Consider the following 24773-nt stretch of genomic DNA (forward strand, 5'->3'; position numbering starts at 1 on the left):
CTGGTTAGCTGTGCTCTCCTGCTAAAGGCAATGTGCAAAGCAGAAAGGATAAGCCTTTAGCAGCCCCTCCCGCCAGCGCACGGGAACGATCAATGCATGCTTGTTCTCTGTGGACTCTCGCACGTGGCTGTTAGGCGAGGGTCAGTGTGATGCAACCTAATTGTAAACCATTAAACAATAGTAACACTACACTACTTGCCCTACTTAGATGCAGTATTTGCAGACCGAGATCACCCTGAGGCGGGTCACTCGTGCCCAGAAAGACCGCATGTTACGGGACGCACTGCACAGACCAGGACCATATGCAGCAATGCTAGTAGAGGCGATGGTTCCACTCTATATTCGTATGTCCTGCGTGGAAGAGTCTGCTTCCACGGAGCGCCCAACAAGCGACCTCTTCCGACGAACCTCATGCGGAGGCTTTGCGAGGAACTGAATGACACCTTCGTAGAAATGTCGCTAGAGGACTATTTTTCTATCCCCATTTGTGTGGACCTTCTCTTTATATAGTTTAATATATATTATAGTTTAATATTTAGAATGTTTTAATTTGTAAATATTTAGAATTTCTTAAAGTCCATTTGTGTGGACCTTCTCTTCATATAATTTAATATATATTATAGTTTAATATTTAGAATTTTGTAAATACTGTTTCTATTTTTTCTATAACAATGTTATAAAAAATAAATGTTTATACGTGTGTTGCACTTACCGCCTGATCCTTCCCCTGATTCCGAGTCCTGGTTAACGGGCGGGGAGGGTTGGTAGGGGATCTCTGTGAGGGGTGATGAAGAGATCCTGGCTGTCAGGGAAAGCGGGGAGTGGGTTCCATGTCGCCTGCGCCGTCCTCTAAAGACCCTTCCTCATCTTCCCCATCGGCGAACAGGGAGGGGGAACTGTCCCGGTACACTATTCCGTCCTCGGAGTCCACCGTCACTGGTGGGGCACTGGTGGCAGACCCACCTAGAATGGCATGCAGTGCCTCGTTAGAAGCGGCATGTCTGGGGCTGGGCTCCGGAGCGTCCGTTTTGCCGCTCTGACTTTTTGATACCCTTGTCTTAGGTCCTTCACTTTCACGCGGCACTGCATCGCATCCCGGCTGTATCCTTTGTCTTTCATGGCTTTAGAGACCTTCTCGAAGGTCTTCGCGTCCGCTTGTTGGAGCGCAGCTCCGAGAGCACAGACTCCTCGCCCCACACAGCGATCAGATCCTGGACTTCCCGGTCAGTCCATGCTGGGGACCTCTTTCTAGTCTGGGATTGCCCGGACTCCTCTGCTGGAGAGCTCTGCATCGTTGCAGGTGCTGCGGAGCTCGCCCCGATGTGCAACCAGAACGTCAGATTCAAACCGCCCAGACAGGAAAATGAATTCAAATTTTCGCGGGTCATTTCCTGTGTGGCTGGCCAGAGAATCCAAGCTCGGACTGCTGTCCAGAGCGTCAACAGAGTGGTGCACTGTGGGATAGCTCCCGGAGCTGCTAAGTTCGATTAGCATCCACACCAAGCCTAATTCGAGCTAGCAAGTGCGAATTTAGCGTTACTCCACCTGCCGGGGTGGAGTACCAAATTCGAACTAAAGAGCCCTCTAGTTCGAATTAAATGGCTTCCTGGTGTGGACGGTTGAGCGGTTAGTTCGAATTAACGCTGATAAATTCGAATTAAAGTCCTAGTGTAGACCAGGCCTATGCAGATTAATGTTATAACCCGGTCCCAGAGAAAGTACGGATCTGATTCACCTGCTTTGTCTGTGGTCAGCAGGGAAGGCTGTGAAGGGGAGGGGAATGCCCCTCAGTAGCATCTTGCCTTCTGAGGAGGAATTTGCAAAGTCTTCTATCATGCCAGAGTCTGCTCTGAGCTTAAGTGAAACACAAAAGGAGTTTGTGACTGCCCAACAAGCTGACTTTTCTCTGGAGCAAGAGAAGGTTTGCAGCTGAGAATAATGCCCCAGCCGGGGAAGGAAAAGGTAGATTATTATTATTATTATTTATTATTATTTGTAGAAGGTTTGTTGTATAGAGAGGCTCCTAGAGGTGTCCTGGTGAGGTTTGCAAGCAGGTAATTGTGCCTGAGAAATCCATGAGAGAATTGCTCCAAGTAGCTCATGATTGTCCATTTAAGAGACATTTAAGAGTGAAAAAAACCTGTGACAGACTGAAACAGAATTCTTATTGGCCTCGCATGTTTGAGACAGTAAAAGATTACTGGAAGAGTTGTGACTTTAGTCAGAAGCGTAAGGGATTAAAGGGACCTTGCAAAGCACCATTGCAGCCTTTGCTCATTATTAGAGAGGCATTTGCCAGAGTGTCTGTAGATATTGTGGGACCTCTCACTAAACCTTCCAGGACTGGAAAGAGATATCTACTTGCCTCCAGGTACCCTGAAGCCACAGCCTCGTCTAATATTGAAAATGAAACCATGGCTACAGCTTTATTCACCATTTTCAACACAGTACGTTTTCCCAGAGAAATCTTGACAGACTGTGGTGCAAATTTCATCTGTAGTCTTTAAAAAGTTATGGGAATTATGTGGAGTGAAGCATATAAAGGCTGCTCCCCATCACCCAGAAACTAATGGGCTTGTGGAAAGATTACATGGAACTTTAAAGGCTAGAGTAAGAATATATGTCTCCAGGAGTGAGAATAACTGGGACATGTTACTTCCTTATTTTCTATGTGCGTACAGAAGTATTCCCCAACAGTCTACTGGCTTTGCCCCCTTTGATCTGTTGTATGGGAGGCAAGTGCGGGGACCCCTAGATTTGATCTGAGGCTCTTGAGTGGGCAGTACTGAGGAAGCAGGACAGCTGGCAGGGGAGTATGTCACTTGTATTAAGTTTGGTATGATCGGCATACTGAAGAAAGATCATTTGATATTGGTGTTAGTTCTGATCTGTGTAAGGAAAAACAAAATGCAGGATTCTTGGGAAGGACCTTTTGAGGTGATTGAAAGAGTGAATAAAGTTACATGATGTAAGGAAGTCCAATGGCACAGGAGCTGTCCAAACCATGCAAATCAATAGATTAAAAGCTTACCATGAAAGGGAGGTGGCAGAAAACATGATTTGTTATCCTTATGAGGAAACATTCTCCACCCTTTTAATTGATTTGGTCAAAGAGAGCAGGGAAGAAACTCCTCTGGGAAGCATTGAGTTTGGGGAGGGTTTAAATCCTACCCAAAAGCAAGAAATGCTGGTGCTTTTAAAGCATCACAAACAGGTATTTTACAACCAGCCAGGTTTAACTAACAAGACTGTATATTCCATTCAAACCTCAGGGCCCCACCCAGCTCCTAGCAGAGCATATTGGGCTAAAGGGGAAATGCAGAAGCAAATCCAGGAGGAGGTAGAGAGCATGCTTGAAATGGGGGTAATCACTAAATCAAAAAAAAACCTTGGCATCTCCTATTGTAATGGTAGCTAAAAAGTACAAAACCGTGAGATTTTGTGTGGATTACAGGAAACTAAATGCTATCACCCAGTCTGGCCCATGATCTGCACCCCGAATAGAGGACTTACTGGACCTTTTAGGGGATGCAAAGGGAACCAATTCTAAATTACTTTGTTGAAATCTAGCCCTACAGGAATTTGATGGAAATAATTCATATCAAGGGAAAGAAGAATGTAGTGGCTGATGTCTTATTGAGAAAAATGTCAGTGACACCCCTTCATACACCAGTTTTGTGTTATGAGTGTGATGCTGGCAGACCAGGTGCCAGCTCATGCTGAAGCCCCAAGCTAATTCACTTGTGTATTAGTATAGATCAAAGTGATTGTTAAATATATAAGAATGTAGTTGGTGTTTAAACTTTGTAAAAACTAGTGGGATGTTACCTGCATTGTTTTCACTTATCTGTATCCTGTTACAGTGTAGTAGTGTTATGTTTCTAAGAAGCACACAGTATCTTTTTCAGGGGAAAAGGCAATATACTGCATTTATTGAAGATACAGCAGTTAGCATATGCATTCAATCACACTGCACACACACACTGTCCCGCCAGTCGATGTTATAGTTACCAATCCAGAGTCCAGATCAACCTAGTGGCCAGCTAGGTTGATCACTGGTAGGGAGGAGCCGGGTTCCGTTGATCGTGACACGATGCTCCGGGGAAGTCTTGGCAGGACAAACCCAAAGTTTCATGGCAAGGCACCCTGTTTATATAGTGATTTTCCTTCATTGGGACCAATGAGTTTTGTTCCATCATGCTGTAATCAATTGTTGTTTGATGAGTGCTTGTTTTCTTAAATTGTCCTTCTCATTCTTTATCACCGCTATCATGTCCCCATTGATAGATGCATGTCTCATCTTTAGAGTCGTCAATCTGCCCTCCCCTGACATTCCAATAGGGGCATGTTGCAGCCTCTTGGCACCCTTGCATCTGTCTCTGTTTCCTTCCTTGTATGTCTGGTTCAGCGATGGCCTTCACACTTATCTCTGAACACACACATTCCGCATTCACACACAAAGCAAAATTAATTTACACAGAACATTTTGAGCAGGAACATCAAATTGCAATGTAAAAGAAAACACTCATGGCATTCTTTTACTTATTTTAAAATGCTAAACCTACAACAAATTGGTGACCCTCAAAGGTCTGTCACTGCCTTGAAATTAGCACAGACACAAATTCTATCTCTACCTATGGACCATTAGGCCATTCCTTTCTGCTATTCTAAAAGGGTGGTTGGCAGGATATGATCAAATCATACACGAATACATTTAATACATGCTACTTTATTATTCTATATCCTTCACTCTAAATTATATAAAATACGAACATAAAATCATACTACTACAGTAGCAAACATTTACATTGTGTATACCCCCGTAACTAAATAACCCATCAAAGGAGAAAGAAGCCTTGTGGAATGCAAATGAAGAACTCTAACAGAAACATGCTAATTTCAAAGCAAGTGGTCATTGTGTGTGATGATCGGTGGTCACAGACTCAAAATGCATTCTTCACTCTGTCCTCAAAGGAAAAGCCCATGTGGATAATGACACTGTCAGCTTGTTTTCTTTGAGAAGAAGCTAGAAGTATGGATTCAAGGAAGGATCCTGGCTGGACTCTTACATGGAAGTATACCAGATGCAAAGTGAAGATCCCCAGAGACAATCTGGGTACCCTGAAAAGACTTTTGGGAAACTAGCAGTTTATTACATCATTTGCCACCATTTGGAATTACAAACTGTGACTCACCTGTACATATATTTTACCTGCTTTAACTTCTCAATAACTCTCACTTCCTTTTCTTAGCTAATAAACATTTACTTAGGTTACTATAGAATTGGCTATCAGCATTGTCTTTGGAAGAATTAGAGCAGTGCTTCTCAAAGCCAGTCTGCCACTTGTTCAGGGAAAGCCCCTGGTGGTCTGGGCCGGTTTGTTTACCAGCTGCGTCCACAGGTTCAGCTGATCGTGGCTCCCACTGGCCGTGGTTTGCCACTCCAGGCCATTGGAGGCTGCGAGAAGGGAGGCCAGCACATCCCTCGGCTCACGCCGCTTTCCACAGCCCCCATTGTCCTGGAGTGGCGAACCGCAGCCAGTGAGAGCTGCGATTGGCCGAACCTGCGGACGCAGCAAGTAAACAAACCAGCCTGAACTGTCCGGGGTTTTCCCTGAACAAGCGGCAGACTGGCTTTGAGAAGCACTGATTTAGAGTACTAATTGGTCTGTGATAAGTGACTGGTCTCTTGGGACAGGGAGCAATCTGATGTGGTGTGATTTTTTTGGTTTGTGACCTTTTATCACAAAGTCTAGGTGGCAAGATAGAGTGGAGAGTCTATGGGGACTCTGTGAGACCGTGGTAGTGATCCAGGAGTTCACATTTGTCACTGGCTTGGTGAAATCCAATTATAGAACATACTACCGGTGTGGGGTGTCTGCCCTGTTTTCTGACAGTCCGCCCTGAGGTTGGCATTCACAATTGTGAGCCCTACAGTGTGTCAGTAGAGTCAGCCAGGAAGCCAATAGCAGAGGCTGAAGGAGAACCCAGAATCCTATCAATCTGTGCTATAACTACTAGTCAGCATTACTGCCTCCCCTACCACATCCTCACCCATAGCCTGAAGAAGGCTTACCAAGATGTAAGCATACACAGCTTCTGATGGATAAAATATTCTCCATACCACAACCGTAACACTGCCCCCTAAAGATGCCAGCCTCCCACTGTCTTCTTTAACTGCCCTCCTGCAGGTATCCCTTTACCAAATTATTTTCCCCCAACACTAGTAGTTCTGATTTAGCAAAATGGGTGTGTGCAGACGGGTGAAAGGGTGCAGAGTTCAGATTGTGGTGAGGTTTGTGGTGTATGGTAGTTGCAGTAGTGATAAGGGGTGCGCTCATAGATGGAATATAGAGGGTACACCTTGTTGGGTGGCTTAACTTTTCACTTTCCTTGCTTTTCTGGGTTTGTGTTGGGAATGTTTTGTATAGAATCATAGAAATGTAAACCTGGAAGGGACCTCAAGAGATCTAGTCCAGTGGTTCTCAAAGCTGGTCCGCTGCTTATTCAGGGAAAGCCCCTGGCAGGCCGGGCTGGTTTGTTTACCTGCCGTTCCTCAGGTCCGGCTGATCGCAGCTCCCACCGGCTGTGGTTCGCCATTCCAGGCCAATGGGGGCTGCGGGAAGGGTGGACAGTACATCCCTCAGCCTACGCCACTTCCTGCAGCCCCCATTGTCCTGGAGCGGCGAACCGCAGCCAGTGGGATCTGAGCCACGATCGGCTGAACCTGCAGATGCAGCAGATAAATAAACCAGCCCGACCTGCCAGGGGCTTTCTCTGAACAAGCAGCAGACTGGCTTTGAGAAACAATGATCTGGTCCTTCCCCCTGTGCTGAGGCATCTATATGTAGCAACCTTCACTGCTTCACAATGAAGATTTTTGCATATTAGTTTCCATGGGTTTTTTTAAGGCTTAATTGGTCATGGGGTTGGCCAAATGGGGTATAGAAATTCAAGTGCTGATGGAGAATATTTTACCCATCAGCCGCTGCACATGCACCCTCATCTACCAGCAGCTGTCCATGTATCCTTCCCTGCTCTAGAATAAAATAATATAGAAAAGTGCAGAAGGCTTAATATATGCCCTGCCCCACCATCAAAGTACATATGCACTCAGCCTCAATAAATCAAGTTGGTATGCACAGCACATGAACTTTCTGTTTAATATGAACAATGACTTTCAATTACCCTGCCCCTAACATTTAAAAACAACCCAAAACTACTTGTTGCACCAGATCTACTCAAGCTCACCTCTCTACCAAGTGTTGTGCAGTCATTAGACAATGATTTTTAGGAGACATTGGACTTCAGTAACTCAGCCAGAGGTTAGGGATCTATTATAGGAGTGGGTGGGTGAGGTTCTGTGGCCTGCCATGTGTAGGAGGTCAGACTAGATGATCATGATGATCCCTTCCGATCTTAAAGTTTATGAGTCTATAAAGAAAAGTAGGACTGCCAAGAACAAATTCCAGACCGAGGCCAAATTCAGAGACTTCCTGTCAAATAGTTTTGAAGAGAAACTACACAAAAACCATGTAAAAATACAAAGGACATAAAAATGAATGTTGTGTGAAACTTTGCACTGATTGGACATCTATTTTTAGAAGGCCAGTAATTCATACCCATTTTAAGCTCATTTTAAATGCAACACCTTACTATAGATTCTCAAGTAGGCACCACCACAATATAAATAATAAATATCAACAGTAATCAATTGTAACAGGAATTACTGCAAATTGCTACTTAGCTGGTAGAATTTGGGGGTAAAAAAACTTGCAGGATCCAGGTGCTGGATTGGTGATCTTGTGTTACTGCCATGTCTGTTTGCAATAAGGTCTGGAATTTTTTTGATGTGTTAGGAGCTGGTGCATTGTGCATCTATTTATAGAGTAGAATGTAGGATACTGCAATTAAAAATTAGCAGGATCCATGAGGATCCACATCCCAATCTGGGTCCTTGCGTCACTAGGACATGCTCGTGTCCAGAACTTCATAGTGAAGTAGGAGCAGTTGGTTTGTTCTGTATTCAGACAATAGAACAGGGCTCTCAAACTTTTGTACTGGTGACCCCTTTCACATAGCAAGCTTCTGAGTGCAACCCCCCTTATAAATTAAAAATACTTTTTTATATATTTAACACCATCATAAATGCTGGTGGCAAAGCAGGATTTGGCGGGGAGGTTGACACCTTGTGACCCCCTGAGGGGTCCTGACCCCCAGTTTTGGTTGTTTTTTTTTTAATAGAATATCAGGCTTGGAAGGGACCTCAGGAGGTCATCTAGCCCAACTGCCTGCTCAAAGCAGGACTAATCCCCAAATGGACCCCTCAAGGATTGACCTCACAATGCTGCGTTTAGCAGGCCAATGATCAACCCACTGAGCTATCCCTCTCCCCTGCAATAGAATTTGGGGGTTGAAGCACAAAAGTCTGCAAGATCCAGCAGGATCCCAGAGCAGGTCTCTATGGCATCAAGATGCTGGAAAGTTAGAATCCTCTATTCTAGAATTTTTGTGTGCCCTAATAGGGGTTGGATGTGTTTTGTAGTTAGGTTATGGGATTTGTGGGCTTTGGTGAAAATGGGGAAGAGTCCACCAGGACTCCTTGTTCCAGATCCAGGCCTGTGTAGTGCTATTGTGCTGGGACACATGGAGGTCTGGAATTTGTTGGCGCACTAGAATGGGTTGGCTTTCTTGTGAATTTAGGCTGTTGTGTTTGGGGGTAGGGGTGCCATACTCCGTATCCTGGATCCAGGTTTTTGCAGCGCTGAGGTCCTGACATTTTGGTGCAGGAGGAGTGGTTGCATGTGTTCTATACTCGGGTGGTGGAATTTGGGGGTTCAAGCCCAACCACCAACAGGCTCCATTTCCTAGATCCAGGTCTTTGTGGCAGGAGGGCACACGGGGGGAGGGCTGTCCAGATTATTTTAGTGCAGTAGGAAAGGGTTGGACGTGTTTTATATTGGGGAGAGTTGGCTGCAAGAATCTGGCAGGATCCATGTAGATCCGGCTTTTCCCTTTTTCCTCAGCCCCCCGTGGAAACGGTGCATAAAGAGAGAGCCCCGCGCTTCAGCCGGGGAGGCAAGCAGCGAGCAGACGGAGCCGCTCTGAGCTCTGCTGTTTTTCCCAGAAACGGATCCGTGCACCTAGAAAATAACAGGAAGGGAAAGCAGGGAGAGAGAAAAAAACCACACGAAGATCCTGTTGTTTTCGGTCGCTGCCCGAGGAATAATTTGGAGGAGAAGGCTCCATATTTCTGCTGCTGCCGAGGCTGCGACGCCGGGGATGGAGCGCGGGGCGCGGGCCGTGTAGCGGGCTCGCCCAGGGGCTGCCGTTCGCCCAGGCTCGCTCCGCCCGCGCGGGGGATTCCGGCCTCGGCCCGGGCGCTGCCCCGGCGGCAGCGGGATCCCAGCAATCGGGGGGCCGGTGGGGCTGAGACCAAGGCCTCCCCCTCCCCCGCTACACACACGCCCCCCACCTCTGCCGCCGCCGCCGCCGCCGGGGACAGAGGCTGGTGCCTGGGGCCCGACCCTGCTGCGGCTGCCGCTGCCTGCGCCGGGGCGGATCGCAGCCCGCGAGGGGCGGCTGGGGGCAGGGGGCGCGGGGCCGGCGGAGGAGGAGGGAAGCTCCCGATGGCGCGTCCGAGGCCCCGCGAGTACAAGGCTGGAGAGCTGGTGTTCGCCAAGATGAAAGGCTACCCGCACTGGCCGGCCAGGGTGAGTGCGGCCCGGGGCCGGGGCCGGGGCTGGGGCCGCGGCCCGGGGAAGGGGGGGCAATGCAGGGAGCCCCCCCCAGCGCCGCGCAGCGCCCGGCCCGACCATTCCCCCGCTGCTTCTCCGCTGCCTCTCCTGGGGCGTGTGGCGGCGGCGGCGGCTGGGTCCATTGCAAGCCCAGCCGCAGACACAGCCCCACCCCCCCGGCCCTCCATGCCTACCCCGGCGGGGAGCCTAGCGCTGGGGGGAGACAGGGGAGAGGGGGGTCTGTTCCCCGCTGGATTATTGTGCATCTTTGCTTGGATGTGCAGATTTCTCCGCGCCCCCCCCCTTCCCGGGGGCGTGCGGGGATTGTACCTGAATTCTTATTATGGGGAGTTGGCAGCTCTGCATGATAATGATGCTATTTATTATACGCCCTCCCCCTCTCACTACCCCCCCTCCCCACCAGTGAGGGCTCCCGCCAGCCTTCCCACATGCACATTTCCAGGCAGTTGCAGAAAAGCTGCCTTTGCCCACAATATGAAGCCACAGAGGGAGAGAAAGAGACAAACAGGCATAGCCATCAGAAGGCCAGATCTGTCTCTCTTTCAGCCCAGGAAGTGTCTGCTGCATGGGAAACACACATGGGAGGAGAGCAAGGCCCAGAATTTAGGCAACAACTCTTTGCAGGGTGCCCGATGCACAGAATACACCATATTTGGGGCTGCAGTGGGCGGAGGAGGCATGGTCTGCTACAAAGAGATTAGTGATAAACATGGGCACAATCCTGAGGGATGCAAGTTATTAACTGAGAGGAGGAGTTGGACTACATGGCCTCCATTTTTTCCATGTACCCTTCCAAATGCAGGCACATTGGGTTTCATTGGGGGGCTGATCATGTGGAGAAGTTCTGGGCTTGTGAGACAGTGGCTGGTTTTATTTTGTGGTGGTTTGGGGTTGTGGGTTTTTTATTTTATTATTATTCCTTTCCCATCTTTGATTATAAACTGGTTTGAAATAACTGAGTTGGAAAAGCATCATGGGCATTTGGCAACCAAATCAGCATCCCACTGTATATTTAATGTCCATATTCAGTAGAGCCCCAAAACAGAGCAGGGCATTCCCAGGGACAAGCTGATACCACAGCATAGTTACAGCCGTCTCTTCCCCCTTTTTTGGTCACCCCGGTGTACTTTGTTGTGTGATCTACCTAGCAGGCATCATTCAGTGCCAGTCCGTGTTTATTCATTGTCCATTCCATCCTCCGGGGGGAAATTCCAACTATTCAGTGCTACATTCGGTTTTCATTCACAAGTAAAAGAAAGTTGTTGGTGTTTATGATCTGCGAGAGCTTGAATATTATAAAGTGTTGTACACATTGTGCAAGAAAGTACAGGCGAGCAGGGTCAAGGTAGCATGGACTTTACCATTGCCCTTGAGAAGGCGATGAGAAAAGGGTATGTGTAAGTGGTGAAAAGTGAAGCAAGGGGCATTGTGAGTGTGGCTGAGAGTGTGAGTGTTGAGCTGCAGACACAGTACAAGGAGGGAAAACCAGTATAAGAGGCTTAAATGAAGGTTGATAGAGAAGGGAAAAATCAGAGGATGCTAAATATTAAAGGGAACAGAAATAAGGACGCACGCCAATTGCTTTGGCAGAGCAGGCTGAAATTCATTTTTGAATAGGCATAAGAACATAGAACATAAGAATGGCCATACTGGGTCAGACCAGAGGTCTATCTAGCCCAATATCCTGTCTTCCAATAGTGGCCAGTGCCAGGTACTTCAGAGGGAATGGACAGAACAGGTAATTATCAAGTGATCCATGTTTAAACTTCACATTGTATTTGTAATTAATGTCTCTGATCAGCATTTATATTCTTATATCTGCTTGTGATGGCCAACATCATGTTAGAGGTGAGGATTCACATTAGTAGAACAATGGAGTCTATTGTAAATCGATTTCTTTCTTACATCAGTCATAGTTTAATTTAATCTGAAAATGGATCAGCAAGTGACTTTAACAACTCAGATCATTCCAGCTTTGGGTTTGATCCTGCTCCCATTGAAGTCAATGGCAAAACTCCTGTTGACTTTACTAAGAAAAGCACTACTCTTCTCCTCACTCGCATGCAACAACATTCTCCTCGGAGTGCAGTGAATACTAGCCCTGTGGCCTTGTACTCGTGAGTAAAAAGGGAGTGTTGTTAACTCATGTTAGCTAACATGGTAACTAATTGAAGTAAATGGAAAATAGGATATGGATTCTTTGTTTCAGCAAACTTTTATTTATTTTTTATCATACACTGAGCGCAGATGGGCACATCTTTGATTGTGTGTCCAGCAGGCTAGTCAAAGGTATTTTCCTCAGGATACATCTTCACTAGGAAGAAAGGAGTATTGTTAAATTGTGGTGTTAGGTGAAGACCCCAGTGAAGACAAAGTCATCTACAGTTTTAACATGAGGTTTTGCAGGTTGAGATAAAGGCTATGAGACTGCTTTGTCTTCAGTAGGATTTTACCTTGTGTTAGGTACTATGTGTTAGCGAACACAAGTTAACAACACACCTTTTTTCCTTGTGAGGACAAGGCAACAGGGTTTACACTAATCTTCATTGTGCTCCAAGGAGACTGTTATGGCATGCAGGTGAGGAGAGAAGTAAAGATTTTTGCAGGTGAGATGGCAAGTCAGCTCCCCTGATTAACTGAATCCCAGTTATCAAGAGGTTTTGCTTAGGCTGAAGATCTTTGTATGATCAAAGTTCAGATGTGTATATACCGCAATATAACATTTATAAACCATTTGTGTGCTTGATCCTTAACCTCACATATAAAAAAGCTGCATATTTTATTTTAAAAATACTGGTTTAGTAATCCAAAGAGTTTACTTATTGTTTTATTTAAATAATGTATTGTTGCAATGGCCCCTCACAGAGGGTGTGTTGAGACTCTGTGGTCCTTGGCAGGAAAGTGCTATAGAAGGGCAAAATAGTTACCTGTATTTAGTGAAGTGGAGCAGTATTAAAGCAGGACAGGAAGTGAGTTTCCAGCTTTGACACTAAGCCAGCCACTTCTTACCAATATGAATCTGCCGTTAATTCTGTTGACTTCATCAGGAAGAAGATCGAGCCCTGTGTGGGCAAGAGCAACATTCTGCACAGTGAGAGGAGGTGGAAAGTGGCTGATGTGTAGAGAAACCAGTAGGGAGCGCTGCTTAAAAATGGATGGCACGCGATGACTTGTGAGCTTCACCAGCTTATGATATTGAGCATCATCTCACAAATTAATAACTTACAAAGGGCCAGATCCTGCAGTCAAAACTCCAGTTGACAGTCATTCTGGTCTTTCCATGCTCTGTTGGAAAGACTCGCTTTACAAAACCCATCTTTGTAAGGCACTTTTGGATATTTGGAATATGAAAGATGTCATTGAAGTCATAGTGACTTCTCGCTGTTTTGATCTTGCAGTCTTTACTCAAAGACAAAATGCCCATTGGCCCCAGTGTAGGCTAATCAGTAGAGATTGCAGGAATTGGGCCAAAGTCTGTAAGTTTGGTATCCAAGGTGACTTATGTGAGTAGATCAAGTACTATCTTGTGTCAAAAGGAAGAGTAGCAGTTTGGTGTAATAAGATGCGTGTAGCACTTTTGATACTCCATGTATCCAAAGGTGCTTTTCAAAGCCATGAGATAAATACTAAGTGGCCAGAGCCCCTGCTGCTGTAAACAAGTGAAGTTCCATGGAACTATGCAGATTTGATCCAACCCTGACAGTACATTGATTGCATAGTCAGAAGAGGCATTTAGTATGCGTGGAGGAAGCATGCTTGGATGGTTGAGGTACTAGGCTGAGACTAGGAAATATAGGTTTGCTTCCCAGCTCTGCTATAGGCTACCTGTGCGACCCTGGGTTACACAGTCTTTCTGGGCCTCAGTTCACTGTCTGTAAACCAGGAACAACAACAGTTCCCTACTTAACAAGTGTGTTGTGTCCGTAAAGTCATTAGCGTTTGTGACTTGCTCAGCTACTACCAAGATGGGAGCCATATCATTACCTAGACACATAGAAAAATATTAATTGCACCTTCCAGATGTTATATTCTAGTTTGTTGAAGGGGTGAATATTGGCCATTGGTTAGCCACTTAAGATTAAATGAAAGGAAGAATACAAAAAAATCAATAATTGTGTTCATTTCATCAGTGGCCCTGAAGAAATAATAAGCAATTAGATGACAATGTGCGGGTGATTTAAAAAATAAGGAGACCGTTAATGCAAATGTAAAGAGAGGAACAAAATTCTGAATGACCTGAATAATGCTAGATACTTAACTAACAACAACTCACTAACTAAAATTTGTCACCCATTTTGGGCAAGAATTAAGCTTCTGGGGAAGTTGATTAAAGTGTTTATAAATAACTGAATAATGTAGGCGTTTGCCCAGGTAAGTGATTTATGCAGTTCACCAAACAAAATGTAAGATAATGTGGCTTGGGATAAGAGAACGAGATTTGGGTAAATTCAGATAGCTTGTGCAAGGATGGTTAAGTTGGTTTGGAACAGTACAAAAGAGATCTAAACAGATATTGCAGTGAACTTTAATTTGCCACACACAAAAGTTTTAGAAAGATGCTTTTCACTTCTCATTCAGGCAAAAATATGTCCCTTAGAGTTATGATGTTACACTAACTAATCTAAAGTTTACAGTCTCTTGGAAATCTGAATTTCTTCTCTTCTAGACCTACATCTATCTCCTTCTCCCTTATAATTCTTTGCTGCTGCTTTATATTGACAGTGCCTTGTATGTCATATTTGTTAGATATGTTTGACAGCACATGTGATGCTGCCTGGTAAATGTACAAGAGTCACACTTAAAGAAGATAACATTTGGCAGCAATTACCACAAAAAGGGTTCCTGAGGTATTTATATATTTTAGGGAATCAATGTGTGATCTGATACCTCTTGCCAGTAACTGTTAGTAAACTCTGGCATTGTAATGGGAACCACTGTCTGTGATATTAAAATAATTTCTGCAGCTGAACATAAGATACAAGGGTAGGCTGATAGTTTCCAGCCCAACACATTTAAAATTTATTTTTTTAACTGTGACCCAATCTAACAACCCCGTAAGACATGTTTAACTTTAAGCACTGAGTAATCCCAGTGTGGAACTTAAGTTAAAGTTAACCATGTGCTTTGTTGGATTGTTGCCTAGAAGAGTAACACTGTTAATACTATGGTACTGTATTAAAGAACCTTTTTTAAAAAAAAACGTACCAAAGTGTGAAATAATACCAGCAGTCTTAACATTCACTCTTCAATAAAACAGGGAAGAACAGTGTGGAAAAATACATTTAAGACACATGCACAGAAATTTTAGAAACAAATTATGAACCTGATTTTGAATTTGGATCCACTAATGTGAACTTCTACAGGACTGTGCATGATCACAGCATCTTCACTGATGGATTCCAGGGCAGGACCAGGGCCCTGATTTTGACACAGTAAGTTAATATGCTAGATACTTAACTAACAACAACTTACTAACTAAAATTTGTATGTATGGCATCTTGGAAATATCACTGATCCCTCAAACAATCATGGAAGTACGGTTCTCCATTTTAAAGTGTTTGATATTTTATTTGTTTTCTTACTGGACAAAAGACAAGAGAGGTAGGGTTTCCCTGGCAGAGTTTATCCTTTTTGGCAAAGAATGACAGACAAAAATCAGTTTAGATCCAGAAAACTTCAAAGAGCCCATCAAAAACAGGCAGCAGATCTTTCTCTATATTTTCATGCCAAAACCAGTTGCAATCTATCAGCTTTTCTCTTTGGCCATTTGGGACCTGTCCAGTCCTTTCCCATTTGCTTAAAGATCACTCTGTGCTTTTTCTCCATCCTTCCCCTGTTGTTGCTCTGGTCTTCTGCTATCACTTTTTCCCCTGCTGCTAAATCTCAGTCTCTCATATCTCCTGCTCCTTCATCACTCTCAGCCTATTCCTACTTTTCCTCCCTCTCATTATCTATCTGTCACAGGGGACCACTGGTGCAACCCAGTGTATTCCACTGCCTGTCCAGCTTGTGCGGTGTCACGGTCACAAACACACACCAGGTTGTTACCTTTTCACCGAGGTGTGTGTTTGTTCTTTTCTTACAAAGTATCAAGTGTAATGCAGGCATGCAGCAATGGGAGACTTCTGTGCCACCTTCATTCTGCAGCCCAGGCTCACCTTCTGAGCTGAGCCTTGCTTCCTGTTCATCCCACTTACATCTGCCCAAATTGCCTCATTAGCCCAGTGATTACTATCCAGGTGCTCAATCCCCCAACACAGTGTATAATTGGCTTCAATTCAGCCTATACTCTTCCCAGTGCTGCAGCAAACCCAGTGACCACGGTCCTACTAGTTGTGCCCTGTCTCATACCTCCCCACTTATTTCTCCTGAGGCCTTTTCTTGCCTCTGGAAGAGGTCGTCTTTGCTGCCCATGCCCCATCCTCTTTGTGGGGCTAGGCTTCTGCTACGGGTTCCCGTTCCTTTTGCAGCTGGCCTTCCATGGTCTCCTGCCTTTCTTCCATCAACAAAATGTACATTTGAGGGTGGAGGTTTTCTCCACATCTCCACCTTGGGCTATAGGTCATTGCACCAGTCACACCTCACTGATATCTCCTCCAGGTTACTTGGCTCATAGTTTATACCTATCTGCATGAATTGTCCCTCTAAAGCCCCATTCTTGGGACCCCTCTCTTCCCCTGACTTATCTTGGCCCTGGTTTGGAACTGTCAGGGTGGGTTCACCCACCAAGGGTTCCTTGTCGGGACCCCCCACTCTCTTCAGCTTCTTCTCCATCCTGAGCCTCGCCCAGGACTTGTTCCTCCTGGAAGTTGGCTGAGCCTCCATCCTCCTTCTCTAGGTGTCCCTGATCTCACATTCCCTGTTTCATTTTCCCCTTCTCAACTTTTCTTCCTCCCCTCAAGTCCTCCAGTGTGTTTCGTCTTTCTAAGCTTGTTACCATCTGTCTGTTATCATATACTGGACCTGGAAGGATCAACACTCATGAGTTTTTTTGCACAGACCCACTGGTTGGGGTCCCTTCTCCCCATCATCAACCCTTTTTACATAAAGGTAATGGGATCCAGTCTGTTCTTAACATTGCTGAGCAAGGCAAAGACTTTACTAGCCCTACTTACTGCCATCTACACGTTCCTTCTACTTCCAATGGGATAACCGCCACAGGATAAGGGCTCCTTTCCCGACATATACAATAAATAGTTATCATCAACCTCTCTTGTCGCCACTGCAGCCTAACCAAGGTGTTCCGTATGAGGGAACACATTGCCGTTGAATTCATAACACCTCTTGTCATTCTTCGGCCTACGTCAGCTGGAATTGTTCTTATCTCAGGTCACCTATTTAGGCCTGTCCACCCACAGAACTCCACAAACCCACAGTCCATGCAGGCGCAGTCTCTCTTTATGTGTTCTTGGCCCTTGTACTGGTAGCAGACTACTGCGTGGGCAGCTGGGGCATCATTGTTTGCCCTTTGCATCCCCTTCCCAGGCTTTGCTGTATGAGGTCCCCACACACACCCTTGATTATAGCGGTATGGAGCTCTTTCCATGGAAAGTTTGCTTCCACAGACTCCTCTGTTAATTTTACCGCCACCTCTAATGATTCTGGCTGGTTTCTCCAAACTCAGACTCATGTAGTTGCAGGGAGGTGCTGTTTAAATGGCTCCAGAATAATGGAGTCCACTGGGGTCTCGATGAGCTGTCTATCCAGCTGTATGCAACCATCCAGTGGCCTAGTCTGATCATTTCTGTGCAAAGGCCCTGGGACATATCCCACTGTTCCAGCTGGCTGCCCTGAATTTTTGGCATTATTTATCAATATTTGGCGGTATTCAGACAGGCCGACCCTGTCTGGAATAACAGTCTTCAGCGTATCATAGTCTTTGGCCTAGTGTATTTGCTCAGGGCCATATAGGCTACCTAAGCCTCACTGCCCAGATAAGGGGTTGGCCCAAGTGCCCATGCACCCTTGTTGTATTTGGGGCTAGTAGCCACTTGGTCAAAGGGTAGTAAAAAGGCATCAGGGTCATCCCCCGGTGCCATCTTACACAGTCCCAGGCCCATATTTCAATTTCCAGTCCCCTCACTGGACTCGACAGGAGCTGTTCCTGTCCCCGGGCCTGCTCCTTGATGAATGCTAGCAACGTTTGCTGGGGCTGCACCTGCCAACTCAGAAGTGCTTGCATCCCTGCCTGCTGGGTCTTCTGCATCTCCTCCAGCACAGCATCAGGTCCATGGTGCTTGGATCTCCTGCCTTCGTACAGGTCCCTCTCAAGTCTCCTTATCAGCTGAGGGAGTTATTAATCCTGGACCAACCCCCATGCATCACAGTGCACCTCTGCCACTACTCAGCGTACTCCACTGCCTGGCCAATTTGTATGGACTCATGGTCACAAACACATACCAGGTTGTTATGTTTTCACCAACATGTGTGTGTGGTGTGTGTGTTCTTTTCTTCCAAATTAAGACCATGTAATGCAGGTATACAGCAAAGAGAGGCGTCCGTGCCACCTTCACTCCTCCGGCTAGGCTCACCTTCTGAGCTGCCCCTTGCTTCCTGTTCCTCCCACTTGTATCCTGATCCTTCCAAATACCTCATTAGCTCAGTGATGATCACCTACGTGCTCACAACCCCTCAACAAAAAGTGTATTAATGGCTTCAGCTAAGCTTGTACTCTTCCCTGTGCTGCAGCAAACCCAGTGACCAGGGTGCTGCTAATAGTACTCTGTCACACACTCTTATGCTTTTGTCACTATCAGAATTGTGCAGCTAGTATTCCCTGGTAGGCTTTCTCCATTAGTTTGTCATATTGGATCAATCTGTGCCATGATTTCATGATCAGCTGTTAAGCTCCTGCTTTATAAGGGGTTCTGCATGCAAAACTCCTGTGGCTACACCTGATGTTCTACATATGAAATGTAGTGAGATAAGCCCTTCATGGAACCCTTTCTTACCTTCAAGACTTTTTGCACATTTTGCTTAGATAATCTCAATTCAAGCCTTATTTGCAGATGTTGGAGCAGATGTAAGAGGATGCTCTTTTATTGACTTCAGTGGCTCATTGTATTTATAGTTAGCTGAATACATCATGTACTATTTCCTTCATTTTCCAAAAGTAATAATGAGAAATGTAAGTGTAAATTTCCCTGTATTTGGGGTATGTGGGAATCTCCTCTAATTTCACGCTCTTTATCTTGTGCTCTGTTTGGAAGCATGCTTTAAAACAGAATTCAGGTGAGGGTCATGCAGGGACTGCAATGACTGCTATAATGAAGGTTTAATGTAACGTTCATGATAAACCCCACTTTCCAGTTGCTTTTAACTTTTGACAGACAAATTCCTTTTTGGGCTGAAATGTTCCATGCTTGGACTCAGCCCAGACGTAACTGTTCCAGGGAAATTTTGGCAAAATTCATCATCTTCTTATTTTTTTTTTAATTCAATGGCTTGTTGTTATTTTAAACAACCATCTCCAAGTGCTCAGGTGAGAGTTTTGTACACAAATAACAGTAGCTGAATCTATTTTGTTTAACCATGGAATGTTTTTTGTAAATCTGAGTGAATTTAAGGAATAGGCAAGAATGCAGGATATTGGTTCAGTAACTTTGAAGCAATGAGTATTGAAAGTTTTGCACATGAGCACTTAAGTTTTTCTGTTGGATTTCTTTTTTCCCTCATAACTTTAAAGCTACTGAACTAGTGGTCATCAATCATTGCTTGTTTTGTGGATTTCAAGTCAAAGCCATTATTATTGTAAGTGGACATAATCCCATGGAAATCTTGTTTATGCTAGTGGTGAATCTGTCTCCTGAGTGAAACTTACAGTGAATAAGGTTCTCAAAACTGTATGTACTTAATTATAACTCACTCCAGAGAAATATAAAAATTGCTAGTTTATATTATAATTGACATGTGCTCTATTAATTGACAAATAATGTACAATGATACTGGCAGAGTATAAATTCCTCGTCTTATTGTATTTTATTTGCATTAAAGTAGCTTTTAGAGGCTCCAACTGAGATTAGCCTCCATAGCACTAACTGCTATACAAACTGATATAAACACAGGGAACAACGCTAAGGTTTGTGCTTTCAACTTTAACTTTGCATTTCCTGCTAGTGAGTGCTTGATTTCCCAACCTTAATGTTGTGTTACACTAAATGTAGAAAGATGTGTTAATATATAGAAACTATGTTTATAATAGCTTGCAACAATATAACTGGTGATAATAAACACTTTCAAAGGATACATGACTGTCCTTTGAAGAAAGATCAAGAAGGCTTCCTGACAGTGATATGGATTAATCAGTAATGGAGAAGCAACTCGCTTTGGAGATTTAAATCTTAATTTGAACTGTAAGCCCTTCTGTGGCAGAGATCTTTTCTACATGTGGGCTAGCACAGTGGCCTCTAAGTGTTACTTGAATATGCATAATAAATGGTAACAACAACTAGAAAATACACTGTATGGAACAATCCTTCACTGGCAAAATGTTGACTAAGGGCCATATTTTTAAAGATATTTACATGCCTACGGATGCAGATAGGCACCCAGTGAGGTTTTCAAAAGTGCCTGGAAGCCTATTTGCAACTCTAGGCACCAAAATACGTTTACAGATCTAGCCCTAGATGACTTAATGGGTCCTTTACGTCTCTAATCGCTATGAGTCTATGAAAAATATTTTAGTGAGCCAGAAGCCTAAAATCTAGGTGGTGCACGTTGCAATGAAAGCACAGCATTTAACTCTGCACTCTGACAGAGGCAGCATCAACAAAAAAGGCTCCAGTAGTTTGGATGATTCACAAGAGGAGCAACTAGAATAAACAGTATTTTACAGAAGTCCAAGAAATACTTGGCAGAAGAGGTAGTTTCATGAGGTAAACCTTCTAAAACTTGAAGGAGGAAATTGATCCAGCCTCCCCTCATTTCCTACTCTCATAAAAGGCTCTGCATTACTGGCTTTGGATTTTTCAGAGTTTTACATAATTTTTTGTAATGATTAGTTCTAAACCTGATACAGAAATTGGAAATAAAGTGCAGATTCATTTCCAGTCTTGCTTTGTTTTTTTCTTACTGTCTGACTGGGAAGCTGAAGGACCCACATAAACCTGTTGGTTTTTTTCTTGTGCTGAAAACAAACAAAGTGACTAATTAGAATAAATACTACAGCAACATAAAATAGCAGACTTCCATGGCCATGCTGTAATTCCCATTTCTCCATTCCAAAGTCCCACATACTCCAAATGATCCAGGGTAAACCCAAATATTATCTTTTGCATCACTGCTGATCCCAAACGACACAGAATGTTCTTGGATTTCAGCAAGATTTAATACTCATCTCCCAGCCTTTTGTATGACCTCCCTAAAGTCTAGAAATGCCTTCAGAAGTCAGCATAAAATATTGGAGACAACATGCTGCAGTGTTATGTCCAATACAAACCCCCAAGGTTGAAGGGGTATAAGTCTGGAGAATGTCTCATGGTTTATGAAAATGTATTATATCCCTAAATCCCTTTAAATAGCCTCTTACACCAACGTGGCGAGATAATTAGTGTACAGCTGCAGCCCTAAAAATACAGACTGGAAACAACAAGTTATTTTGCCTTGCAGCAGCATGTAAAAGCCTAGAGAGAAGCTAGCTGCCAGCTTCAGTTTAGCAGCTTGAACTGAAGGCACCATATAACACCAGAGAGAAAAAGCCAAGCCATGGATGTTCTGTACACCAAGGAATTTCCTTAAGACCATAATTTAACAAAGCAATGTGTGAATATATAACACCCAGCCAGAGTGAGTGAGCAGTGAGGGAAGAAAGGGAAAAAAGACAGATGAACCATGAGATGGAGAAAAGGTTCCAGACAGCAGTGACCTGCTTGGGACTGCTGGGAAGGCAGTGATGCTAATCATAAAAGGATGTTTGAGCCCAGGAAGCCAATACACTTGCATTCGCTCTTAGGACCTGGTAATGCAGGCCTACTTACAAATGCAATTGCAGAAAAAAACCCATGGAGGCAGTGAGTAAAAGAAAATGTAAGAGACACGCTGTTAATGCAAACAGCAATGGGAGGCAGACCCATTTGTTACTACATTTACCAAAAATAAATACATATTAGCTACAGCCAGCAAGCAAAGGCCTTTATCCTACAGATCCTTATGAATTCACTTTGGAGGGACTACTCACATGCTTAAATTTAAGCATATGCATAAATGTTTGCAGGATCAGGGCCAACGTGATGGAGTAGCATGTACTGGGAACTGCAGGAGATTTTTGTCAAAACCCTAAGAATGTATTGCCAGACAGTGCGGGGTAGGTGAAAAGCAAGCAAGCAATAGTACTTCAGAAATGCATGGGAACACATCAGCAACCGACAGACTCAGATACCACGTTATCTGTACAGTGTAAGCTCATGAAATTTGCCCTCTCCCTCAATGGGGAGAGGAAATGTACAACAGCTTTTTGCCCCAAGTTATGACTCCCACACTCACCGGTTTTAGACAAGGCAAAAATAAATCTATTAACAACAAAAGATAGACTTTAAGTGATTATAAGGGATCGCAAACAGATCAAAGTAGGTTACCTAGCAAATAAACAAAAACACAATCTAAGCTTAATATACTAAAGAGATGGGATATGAGTAGCAAATTCGCACCCTAAAGGATGATTTAAGCTGCTGCAGGTTCTTAAGGGGCCAGCTGCACTTGCTTTCAGCTTAAAACCCCAGGTATTCCCTTCACAGGCTAAAAATCCCTGGATCCAGCCTTCCCCCCCCCCACCCCCCTGCAGTCTTTGTTCCTCAAGTCTTTCCAAGAGTCTCCTTTGGGTGGGGAGTCAGTGAAGAACCACGATGATGTCACTCCCCTGCCTTAAATAGCTTTTGCATAGGGCAGGAACCCTTTGTCTCCAAGATTGGTTCCCACGCCCAGTCAGTGGAAAAACACTGGTATTCCAAGATGGAGTCCAGTACCAGCTGATCTTGTCACATGCCCCAGTAGAGTCATAGCAACCATGACTTGGAGGCTATTTGTAGCATCCTCAGGAAGGCTCCTCGGTGGGAGATTAGCTTCTTCTAAGGTCTATTGTTTTCTCTAATGGCCCAACCATCTCGACTGAGTGCATTCTGGCTAGTGGGCGTTCCTCAGGTGTAAACATATTTGTAATACAGATACACAGTCAATATTCCTAACTCCAGATACAAACATAATACATACATACAAATAAGATAATCAGATTCAGTAAATCATAACCTTTTCAATGATACCTCACATGCCTTATATTGCATAAAATACATCATAATTATACCATACTCGTATAATAATGTTACTATGAAGAATATGGGGTGTTGTGTCACACTGGGATTGTGCCTGTGTCTCTGGCTGCTCATGGACTGGACAACCGTGGGCACCATTTTGTTTTCATGAATACCTCGCACTCTAGTGCTCCAGTCTGTGGGGTGGGTTTTCAAGGTCTCTGTTATTACTAGCCAGGACACTGTATAGCTCCCCAAGTATAAATAGTGTGGGTATTGTTTTGAGAGAAAAATCCATTCATAAATGTGCATGAATCCTAACCCAAAATGAAGGTTCAAGTGTGAAAGTGCTTTGAGTCAGACATACCCTAGTCTGATTAAATGGGACCCTGCGCAGGTGTCTGCGCAAGGCTGGAGATGGTGATAAGCTAAGAAATGCAGTAAATGCGGGGAGGGGAAGGGGTTGCAAATGGATCTTGAGGAGCTAGGAGAATATGTTAGACCTAATGTTACCTATAAATTGGTTTGTTAGGACATTTGGGGAAAACTCTAGACGTAGGGATGATGCTCCCAGGAAGCTTTGGTCTCTGCCTTACAGGGGAGGTATATGATTTATCCTCTCCCCTCCCTTCAGTTTATACCATGAGACCACCCCAGTTCTGCTGCCAAGGAAGCCACCAGGGTTATGAAAGCAGAGGTGCGGTTTGCCCCCAGGAGCGGAAGTGATGCAGACAGCCGTATGTGGTCCCTCTGCACTGGGATAATGATCACCCTTAATCGTTACAGGTTTATCAGCCTCTCCAGCCCCTGCATTGCTTTTGCTGCTTCTCTGTAAATTTCCATCAGTTTGTTGTGGTGCAGAGCTGGAGCAGTGTGCTAGGTGTGGTCACAGCAAGGCCACAGAGAGCGTAACTGTCATCTCCCTGCTGGGAGCAGCCTGTGTGCCCCAGGCTGGCAGTACCGCTTAGTGGCGAGTGTCCAGGGCCGCTTGCCTAGCAGCTACAGTTCACGGTAGTGTCACCCAACGGTGAGAGTCCAGGACTGCTCTGCCTCGGGGTATTGTCCCAATGAGTGGGGGCGGGACCCAGGCCCACCTTACTCCACCAGGTTTTGACCCAGGGTGCTACAAAGCAGTAGGCCATATACATGGCATAGGGTCTGGTATCCTTACTCATGCTCCGTGGGTCACTTCCTACCCGTTTCCTGTATATCCATTGATGCCACGGCTCGGTCTTGGGATCACACCTGGCTCCCTCACGGTTCGTCTCTGGAGCCCCTTTCCCTGGCGATAGCGAGTCATCGCCCTTGGCTCTCGTAGTTGGTAGGTTTCTGGCAATTTGGCTAAGAGGCTTGGTCCTGGCAGCTTGGCGTCTCAGCGACATCTCGGCAGGAGGCTGCTGCACCCAACTGCCCTCCTCGATCCGCCCAGACTGAGCTGAGCTGCTCCCTTTTGAACGCTCCTGCTACTGGGAGCATGCCCAGCAGAGGTGAGGGGCGTGGCTTCCTTCATCCAGAGCAGCTCCTTAACCCTCGCCTCACCAGTGTGGGGTTGATACACCCTGTCACACGCCCTGCTCTGTGACAGGTTGTGTGTCTGCACAAGGAGCCCAGATTGCACTGGCCTCTTTAGTAGCCATATCACATTGCCAGTTCATGTCTAACCTGCACTTTGCTATCTTCGCTAGGCTCCTTTCAGCATTGCTGCTTCCCAGATATCTCCCTCGCATGGTGTCCGATTGCCTTCACTTTCACTTTTCCAAACAACATTTCTGTT

The 24773-nt window shown here is 45.0% G+C and overlaps 1 protein-coding gene across 2 annotated transcripts in view; it reads left to right on the top strand.

The window, feature by feature from the left end:
• The first annotated feature begins 9173 nt into the window (after nucleotides 1-9173).
• The window catches only part of HDGFL3 (HDGF like 3), a 48965-nt gene continuing 33365 nt past the window's right edge, over nucleotides 9174-24773 (top strand). Inside the window, exon 1 of one of the 2 annotated variants that reach the window (XM_044980944.1) lies at nucleotides 9174-9713. In XM_044980944.1, coding sequence (XP_044836879.1) covers nucleotides 9630-9713 — 84 coding nt within the window. In that variant the 5' untranslated portion in view covers nucleotides 9174-9629. The remainder of the gene's footprint in view (nucleotides 9714-24773) is intronic. The other variant, XM_044980945.1, reaches the window with a different exon arrangement.

Source organism: Mauremys mutica, chromosome 11 (assembly GCF_020497125.1).
Source record: "Mauremys mutica isolate MM-2020 ecotype Southern chromosome 11, ASM2049712v1, whole genome shotgun sequence".
Taxonomy (NCBI): Eukaryota; Metazoa; Chordata; order Testudines; family Geoemydidae; genus Mauremys; species Mauremys mutica.